This window comes from Engraulis encrasicolus, chromosome 6 (assembly GCF_034702125.1).
Source record: "Engraulis encrasicolus isolate BLACKSEA-1 chromosome 6, IST_EnEncr_1.0, whole genome shotgun sequence".
Taxonomy (NCBI): Eukaryota; Metazoa; Chordata; class Actinopteri; order Clupeiformes; family Engraulidae; genus Engraulis; species Engraulis encrasicolus.
In genome coordinates, this window is record NC_085862.1 from 56,169,974 (window position 1) to 56,180,250 (window position 10,277).

At 45.8% G+C, this 10,277-nt stretch overlaps 1 protein-coding gene across 1 annotated transcript in view; it reads right to left on the minus strand.

The window, feature by feature from the left end:
• Positions 1-6,191, minus strand: part of boka (BCL2 family apoptosis regulator BOK a) — a 38,723-nt gene extending 32,532 nt beyond the window's left edge. The window contains exons 1-2 of the mRNA XM_063202007.1: positions 5,739-6,191; positions 4,901-5,274 (exon numbers count right to left, since the gene is read on the minus strand). Of these exons, the coding sequence (XP_063058077.1) occupies positions 4,901-5,132 (232 nt within the window). The 5' untranslated portion in view covers positions 5,133-5,274; positions 5,739-6,191. The remainder of the gene's footprint in view (positions 1-4,900; positions 5,275-5,738) is intronic.
• Between the last annotated feature and the right edge of the window lie 4,086 nt (positions 6,192-10,277).

The following is a 10,277-nucleotide window of genomic DNA, read 5'->3' on the forward strand; positions in this document are numbered from 1 at the left end:
TGTGTTAGTGTGGATCTTCTTATAATACGGAGCCGTGTCAATAGACTGTAAGCGGTGTGTTAGTGTGGAGGTTCTTATAATACGGAGCAGTGTGAATAGACTGTAAGCGGTGTGTTAGTGTGGATGTTCTTATAACACAGAGCAGTGTGAATAGTCTGTAAGCAATGTGTTAGTGTGGATCTTCTTATAATACGGAGCCGTGTCAATAGTCTGTAAGCGGTGTGATAGTGTGGAGGTTCTTATAATACGGAGCAGTGTGAAGAGTATGCAAGCAATGTGTTTGTGTGGCTGGACTATAAACAGACAGCGGCGGACAGTGTGGCTGGTCAGCCAGCAAGCCAACGGCGTCTGTCTGCTTTGGGTCTTTTCAGGAAACAGCAGCAGCAGAGAAATGAGGCTCATTAGCCGACACTGTCTCCTCTACAGAGATAAGGAGTGTATGTGTGTGTGTGTGTGTGTGTGTGGTGTGTGTGTGTGTGTGTGTGTGTGTGGTGTGTGTGTGGTGTGTGTGTGGGTGTGTGTGTGTGTACTGAAGGGGACAGTTTGGCTCTCTTGGGTGGCATCGCCCATGTGATGTGTGGGGCGAATACCGCAGAATAACTACCAGTGTCTGTGTCTGTGTGTCTATGAGGAATAGCTGCCCATGTGATGTCTGTGTGTGTGCGGCCCTATGGGTGAAACAGTATCTGGAGCACTGGGTTACCCTATATAAGGGGAGCAGCAGTACAATGGGCGTTATTATTTTTATTATGATTATGGACTGCTGTCAGCATTAACGCCCGTGGCCTGCTTTATGGCCTTACAAAAGGGAGACACACAGAGGCAGTGAGGCACACACACAGACACACGCACAGACACACACACCAGGAGACAAACACACGCGATACACATACAGGAAACAAACAAATTACAGACACACACACTGCAGGTGAGAAACAAACGGGACACACACAGAACACAAACAAATGAGAAACACAGGAAATTAGCTAATGAAATGCAAGCACACACACACACACACACACACACACACACACACACACACACACACACACACACACACACACACACACACACACACACACACACACACACACACACACACACACACACACACACACACACACACACACACACACACACACACACACACACACACACACACACACACACACACACACACACACACAAATGTGGTCCACGAGGTGGATGACACAAAGAAATGAGAGATGCACACTGCAAGAGGTACAGGAATGAGATATGGAATACAAGTACAAGAAGAGCACAACATACACACCATTTCCAAATGAGGAGTGAAACACGCACTACAAGAAAAGAACGAGAGACAAAACTGTAAGAGAGGAATGACACAAACACACAGACACACCGCAGGGGAAGAACGCATGGGAGACACACTGCAAGAGAGGAATGAGTGAGCGATACTGTATACAAAGAATGTGGGTGTCTGACTGAGGAAACTTGACCCATTTTATGTCTCTTACTGTTCTCTCTCTCCCTCTTTCTCCCTCCCTCTCCTCTCTCTCTCTCTGTCTCTCATCTGTGAACAGACATGTCAAACATCATAATGCGCTCATACTTCTACTGTACCAGAAAAGCAGCATGTCAGTCAGACATCAACAGGCTCTCCAAGTGTGTCTTCCAGAGAAGTGTCTTATCTGAGATCCCTCTTCCCAACAAAGCCGCATGTCATTCAAAACATTTAGGAGTCTTCCCAGGAAACTCACTTGACAAAGATAATGACTCTGTTCTTCCACCAGCAAAGCCACATGCCAGTCAAACATTACGACTCTTACCAGCGAACCAACATGTCTGACAAAGAGTTTGACTCCTATAAAATTGTGAGTCCTATACCAGTGAACTGACATATCAGATACACGTTATGACGCGCTCCCTCTCATTTGCCCTCCTGCTCTTGATCTGTTTGTCTGTGGTCCCGTCCCCCCCCGTTCTTTCTAATATCCTAACTCCCATCCTCCCTCGCCCGCTTGTGGTCTCATCATGGCATCACTGACGACAGAAGTGCAATTCAATATATCACAAAAGTACAATTCTAATGTTATTTTTTTTCTCATTTGCAATCAGGATGGTAAATGAAGAATAGTCTCCCAAAAGTTGCTGTGGCTAAGCTGACAGCGGGGAAGCGTTATTGTTTTATCCATGGAGGCGGGGCATCAGCGAAACACGAGGCCACAAGAATATTGGAAGGACCCACTATGACATTCTCTATGTGTGACCCTTCAGTGAACCAACGTTTCAAACATTATGATCCTCTCTCTGGTCCATGCTCCTATGCGAGTCAACCCACATGCCAGACACACATTAAGGAACACAGCCAGTCTGCAAAGGTTATGACTTTCTGCACTTGAAGGACAACACCAGAGCAGCACAGATGTAATTCTTTGTGTTTTTTATTCAAGTGCACAACATGACTAACGTTTCGATGGAAACGTTAGTCATGTTGTGCACTTGAATAAAAAACACAAAGAATTACATCTGTGCTGCTCTGGTGTTGTCCTTCAAGTGAAGATTTCCTGCCTCTCTCCCGTCGATGCACCAGATGATAAAGCAGAAGCGCGAGGAACTACCCTTTTGTTATGACTTTCTGCTCCTAATACAGCAAACCAACATGTCAGACCAACATCCATTCTCTCTCTCTCCCTCTCCCCGTCATTGACATGTAGGGCTGGGCGGTTCTGGAAAAAATGTGCATCACGGTTTTCTTGATGAAAATGAATATCATAGTTCTCTGCTCGTTCTCTGCGTCGATTTTCCCCCACATCTCAATGTTTCTGAAGAAAAAGCTGAAGTAAAATTTTAAGAGATAAAATCCTGAATTTTAATGAATCTCCATTTCCATTTGTATCACTTTTTTGGAATAATAATAGTAATAAAATAAAATCTTCTCTCATCAAAAAGTGAACCTTGTGTAGGTGAAAACCGTTATCACGTTTTTTTAACGGTATACCGCCCAGCCCTACGACATGTCAGATCAACATTATGAAACTCTACACCATGCTGCGTTTATTGTGTTTGAGCGATCCTATAGGCTTCCAGTGAACCCAATCGGCGTGTCAGAGTCTGACCAACATTATGAAACCCAGCCATGCAGCTAGGCTGTTGAAGAATCAACAGTGTGGGTTAGAGAGGGCGAGGAATGCTGTGGGTGGGTGTTGCACAACGCTGCCTGATTAGAGGCACTCCTTAATGACTCCTTACCCAGTCTACGGGGAATAGCCTAGAGATACAAACACACCACTGGCATTGGACACAGGATGCACACCACTGGCATAGGATACATCATCATAGGACAACACAACACTAGCACTGGTCAACTAGCGCAGGACAAGTCACAAACACAGGACCACACAGCACAGCACAAACACACCACTGACATACAACACATGATCACAGGACAACAGGGCTGTAATGATAAATCACAGCACACTGGTATCTTTGCTGGTAGTTTATAAATTACCAGCAAAGATACCAGTGTGCGGTGATTCATCCTTCATTTACTTGGATTACTCTTACTGCACATCACCAGCACCTGGACAGTGGTTGTGCACAGGGACGTTACTTTGAGGGCTGTAATGATATTGTATTAAACCGAGAAATCGCGATACACAGAACCGCGATACTGTATTGCGGTGTGAGAAGTCAGTATCGTGATGTGCAAAATGTTACCACAGAACTGGCACAAGACAGAGGGAGCCCATCGATAAGGTCCTCAAGTGTAGCACACTGATGATGGCTTATGGGCTGAAATGCGTTTGCTTACATGGTGGTATAGTAAATAATCATGAGACGAAGCTTGCAAGTGCGTTTTTTTTTTTCAATTTTAAACACCCACAAGGTCCACAACGATCACAGGACAGAGAGTCCCCATTCTGCACACGGCTGTACCCTGACACAACAAACATGGGACACACAGTAGCTACCACATGAGAACTCAGTTAGCCTACCATTACTACATGACAACGCAGACCACAGGACAACAGGTACCATAGGACTACACATACTGCAGTTACCAGAGGACAGAGGATCACCCAGTCAGCGTTACATAGAAGACAGCAGGACTTGAAGGGAGCACAACAAGCACAGAGAATATGAAACATAGACATCACATTATTGCCTGACATTATTGAACACAGAGAGCTTATTATCACAGGGTAGCTGATCCCAGTAGAGCAACAACCGCAAGAGAGAAGATGCTGTGGCAGTGAGATGTACAGTACAAAACATTAACCAGGGCAGACAGGATGTATGGCTACACAGCTAGGACAGACTCGGCACCGGTATGGAACATGCCTAGAACAGGACAAGCACACTCTTCCCTGGCTGCAGAGCAGACAGTGGGAGCGCAGGGGGACAGACAGTTGTGTTGGCCTTGTTTCCTAGACTTCCAGAACAACACAGAGTAGCAGTGACATCAGCTGCGGAGGACCCAGCGCCAGCCTCCCTACCCAGCCTCCCCCACCTCCCTCTCTCAGTAACGCATGGGGTGCATGTTTGTGTGCATGGTGCTGGAGTGGCTCAAGCCAGGCTGGACACATGTATATAAACACATCTACCGCGGGGCCACACAAGCAATAGGCCTACACATCTTTCTCCATTTCTCAGTCGTGCGTGCAAGCACACACACATACAGACACGCTTGCGCACGCACGCTCGCGCACAAGCGCACGCACGCGCGCTCACGCGCACACCTCATGCCCCTCCACAGCATTTGTATGCAGAGAGAATAAGGGATTTTGGGGTGCGCCTTCACAAACGCATGTTATTGTACTGTAGATCACACATTCCACATCATGACAATGTTTCTGTTACACAAGACAGATGATAAAAATGTTTAGGCTACTGTAACAGTCGACTCCTGACTTACCTAACCACAGAAGGACCGCGGACACCTCTCCAAGCGCAGAGCCAGGCGCTGAAACTCCATGCTCGGGCTTAGACCAACCGATGCCCGCTCGGTTCAGTCTGGAGTGGATGTAGTCTCTACACAGCGTCTTAGCCTGGGACACCATCTCCTTGTCCGTGGGGGAGCGATCGAAGACCTCCATCACTTCTGCCGCGAACACAGATGAGCGGCGCAACACCTCCATGCCCTTCATTAGTGAATCAGAGGCACGCCACCAAACCACACCAGCTCTCGGGTCCAACCTCCACCTTCAGCACCGTGTATGGAAGTCTGCCGCCGCCTCCTCCCTGATGCTGCTCCCTGGGAGGAGGCTCTCTCTGTGGGAAGGAGGTTCTCTGTGTGTGTGTGGAGAGAGAGAGAGAGAGAGAGAGAGAGAGAGAGAGAGAGAGAGAGAGAGAGAGAGAGAGAGAGAGAGAGAGAGAGAGAGAGAGAGAGAGAGAGAGAGACGTTATGAATCAAAGTTGCGTTGCGTGCCATTACCCACTTCAGGAATAACCAAGTAGGTTGTAATTATGGCAATTATATTATGGCATCGTTACATGCCCTTAAAACACACTGATCCAGAATGATACATGCCAATAAGACAGGTTGGGTTATTAAACGATAAAAGCCTCGTGGAGCTAGCATACAGTGAGTACGCAGTGAGCATCAAAGAATATGTGTGGCATAATCACAGTGAAAGGTGTCCACTGCACAACACTTTCCATATCTGCCATAGCTGTGTAAGTTTGGCTAACAGTAGCATCTGACAATTGTGATGATTACAGGGGTATAATAGTTTGATAAACCCACTGCTTACCTCAGCTCAATCACGCGTAGTCCTCAATTTCACTCGGCACTACAATCACCTTGCAGAGGGTTTCATCGGTTAGGTACAGTCCTATAATCAAGGGGATTTGACCGCCCCGACTCGCAGCTAATGTTCGGGTGGCAATTTTATAGTTAAACCACAGAATCACTTCACAGCTGTGGCGGTTATTTAGTTAGTTACGCACCGACGGACAGACAGGCAGGCAGGCGCTTATTTCCTCATGTTCCACAGAATCCGCTGCGCAAGTGCGCACATACCTTCCCCTTTTTTCGCTCTGCCGCTTGTTCAAAGCGGTGCCTTTCTGTCCTCTAGAGTAATTTTACCTCGAACTGTGATAACAGCCATTGTTTGACAGTGCTGCTGCTGCTGCATGTGCTACATCCAGCCAAAGTTTCCTTCTAAGGGAAATCTCTGTGTTTGGTGAGAGGCGGGGATCGCGATGCTGTTATGTCAAACTGGACCCCGCCCCCTAACCACAGTCAACCCGGAGGATCTCCCCGTCTGGCGGTCAGGACGAGAGACATACCATGGCCCTGTTCCTAACGGTCGTTACCCCGGAGAAACGAAAGTAAAAGGCATATTTGAAACATGGCCAACAATCTTCCACTGAAGTGAAAACTACCAAGAGATACAATGACATTAGGCTAGGCCTGCAACTTTTCATTAAAAAGTTGGAATGTGCTGTAGTAGGCCTACTATTCCCCCTTGTGTCAGTGATCCATCATCTGCCAGGGATAATCTTCAACTTTCAGCAGAAAAATGTGAAGCCATCTCAGGTGTAGTCACTGGCCCATTTCAGGTATACAATGACCAGTGGTTTAGTTACCCAGTCAACCCATACCTATCTGAAGATATTGCACAATACAAGCCTACATCTTAATAAGATAAGCAGCTTATGGATGACCAGATAACAAACCTACTTCAAGGGCCAGGTCAATGTTATCATGTTGTCCTTACAGTATAGGCTGATGAGCTTCCCACGAATTGTGTGCACTTCTATTTCTCAAATGTCAAATAGGGCCTACATTAATTGCCTACAGCTCTAACCGGCTGAGACATGTCTCTACAGGTCAACAATATGCCAAACTGCCCAGGGATTTGTTGTATAGACAGACTGGGAGTGAATGAGTGAACATTTTACGTCAGTTTGGCAAGATGTAATTCCCCCTATCGAGTCTATTGCACATGTGTAGCCTATGTTATTTGATTGTATCATCAATTGTACCATCAATTTAATTGTATATCATGATATTCATTTGTTTGCCATATGTTTGGATGAAGCAGTAAGAATGCAGATTATGTAGGGATGTTATGTTGTTTGTGTTTTTGGTTGTATTCACTGAACCACATGTTGGTCTGCTTACAAGAAAGGTAACAGACAAACCATCTACTGTAGGCTATATACAAAGGGACAGACAAAGACAGAGTGACATTTAAACAAAAAGACGTGGTGTCCTTCATCGGACAGACAGAGTTGAGTTAGACACCATGGTGTCCCTCGGTGGGCAGAGATGAACTGAAGACCAAGACATGTCGTCCCTCAATTCTGCCCTTCTCCTATGGTTACATCTTATCTCTCAGGAATGGCTCTTTTCCTCAACCATTCTCTCACTCAGAGCATTATTATAAATAGCCTGTGGGTTTATCTCATGGTAACACACACACACACACACACACACACACACACACACACACACACACACACACACACACACACACACACACACACACACACACACACACACACACACACTATTGCTTTGTTGCTTTGTCCTTTCTGAGACCCTGCCCACACATAAAATATGTATGCGCCTTTGAACACTGTGGGCTAACAGCTGTTAAAGAAGTCATTAGGTGTGCTCTAGGTTTGTTTCCCACAATCCCACAGTTATCATGTACCTCAGGGAGCCGTATAGCCATACATACAGTACATACACATGGTAAAAAGATACATAGGGGGAGGTCAGTAGACCGAAAGCTTGGCCTATTATTAAAAAAAACACAAAGGAGATTTACTGTAAGTGTGCAGACATTCTTCTTTCAAAAAGATACATAGAACAATAGCCATACAGCACATTCTAACAATAGACAAGGCCGTTGACTGCTTTGGCCGGGCCCAGGATAAAGTAATCTGAAAGGGTCATCCAGCCCAATACAATGTAATGAGGACCCAATTCTGGGCCCCCTCCCTCCCTGTCACAACTGTCCTTTTTGTCCCCCCTGTCAGCACCCCTGATAATAGCAATGCAGCCAGTAATGTAGGCCTATGTAATAATAGCTATAGAATGGTTTTCAGATTAAGACGCATCAGTTATTTAATGAAAGCAATCTTCACATTGATCATCAAGCCATGCACTCCTGCCTGCAATAAAGCAAGTATAGACATAAAGTGTTGTCCACAAGTCGGCTGACAATGTCTCAGTGACGTTGCCTTGGTAAATAAGACGGAATGTCCATCTGTGGGCTTGAGCGATGTGTGCTTTAATAAAAAAGAGTGCTTAGAGAAGAGCGCTTCCTAAGGCCAGGTATTTGGCGTTATTATTTGTGGCTGTTGCTGCAGTGCCCTACTGGCTAAGCAGATGATCTTTCACTGAGAACTCGCTAGAGAGCAAGACGCCACATTTTTATCCATATATTCAATTAATTGAATATTCATTGCAGATGTCTAGCTGTGGGTAGTGATTGGATCTAGAGCGAGTGCTGAAAGCTTTTGTGTACTCAACAGGCATTTTGCATTTTGAGAATACCCACATCAAACACTGTTTACCAGACAGCAGTTTGAAGGTATTCACTACTGTAAATAAAGAGCAGTTCCTTACAGTCAGAAACATTTAGATGCATGCATGTAGACTCCCATTACACGGGATCTCCCTATTCAGCCTATAGTTGACTTATGTCATGGGAATAATTTTAGTTCTGCCTTGAGTTATGGTCTTGGGGATAAGCAGCATGTCAATGGTCAGTCACTATATCATGAGTTCTACCTTGGGAATGAGAGAGAGGGGGGGGTGGGGTGGGGGTGGGGTGGGGGCGTTATGAATCAAAGTTGCATTGTGTGTCATTATCCACTTCAGGAATCATCATCATCATCATTGCTACTGGAGATTGAGAATGGACTAGCTCCGAAACCTCTGTTTCTCCAGTTAAACCTCAGACTTCAGTTGTTAAATTTCAGCTTTAAACACTTTTTCATACAAGCCTTGTGTGCGCCTCCTTTTTTTCTATTATCTTGAGTGATTACTACTTTTTGGGAGTGCACGCACTAAGCAATACACAGGTGTTAAGTGCAGGCGCAGGCGCCGACCTTTGTTGGTCTTTTGTCCTTCTAGTTTTTATCAATGGCAGACAAGTGACTTAAGTAAAATCATCAATTGGATGAATGAACTGATAAACAGTTACAGGGTTAAGGGCAACGTATTGCCATGCCAGTGAAGCTGAGCTAACAGCTGTGTGTCAGTCCCAGAACTGCAGGGGCCTGTGTGTCTACGTCAGCAACAGTGAACAAACCAAACAAACTGTGGACTACTTAATGACTGAAACCCCTGTAGCTATCTTCACAACACATCACCCAGTGGAAAGACGGAGGGAAGGGAGGCTGTGCTTAGGCATGGACTGGAAAGGTGGCATACAGGGGATTTCCCAGGGGGGGCGACAGCTCTTGCTGGGCCTGCGATAACGTCATCTAAAAGCCCCCCCCCCCTGTTGGCTTCCCTGCGCTGACAGTCGTCAGGGCATGATGCTGTTGACATTTTTTTGGATTTACTTAAGACTGGCCCACAATTCAGGGCTGGGGCGGTGGGGGTTGGGGGGGGGGGGGGTGGTGGGGTGAGGGCATGCAAAAATGCCTGGGCCTTTTTTTGGCCCCAACCCAATCCTGACTGAGCTATTCAAGGGCCAATATGAGCTGCCATTTTCCCTGCTGTTCACTATTACATAACAGCTCAATGCTGCCCCATAGAGGACAATATGGGAACGTTCTGTGATTTGTTTATTTATCTTCAAGCAAGCCTATCCCTCAACAAAGCAACAGAGTCTTCAAGTGACGGGGGAAACGTGAGCAAAATGAGAACCAGAGAGAGAGGGAGCTTAGACAGATTCCCAACTACTTCATAAAGTCATCTTGGGTATGGGGTAAAAACAACAAAAAACTGAACACCATGTGTCAAAAGATTTAAAAAGCATTGTCCTATATTATTTTATCACCACAAATGTTGTATTGCTGGTGTTTATTAGGTTGTCATTGCTATTAGAGAAATGCCTATTAGGCCTATTTGAATTGGCCCTGTTCTGACATTAATTTTAGCCTAATCTGGCACAGAGGGCTGTAGTCCATATCTGACGTTCCACACCCGGAAACACATTGCCTGACTAATGACACAAGATAACACTAGATTACACTATCAGACAACCGTAGTCAGCCGCTTATTCTGATTTACAGTTCACAGGGGGAAAGAAACGCACAAGACTAGTCAACATCCGAATACAACTCCCACAAGGCGCATCTAGCACTGAGGAGTGGGCTGCACA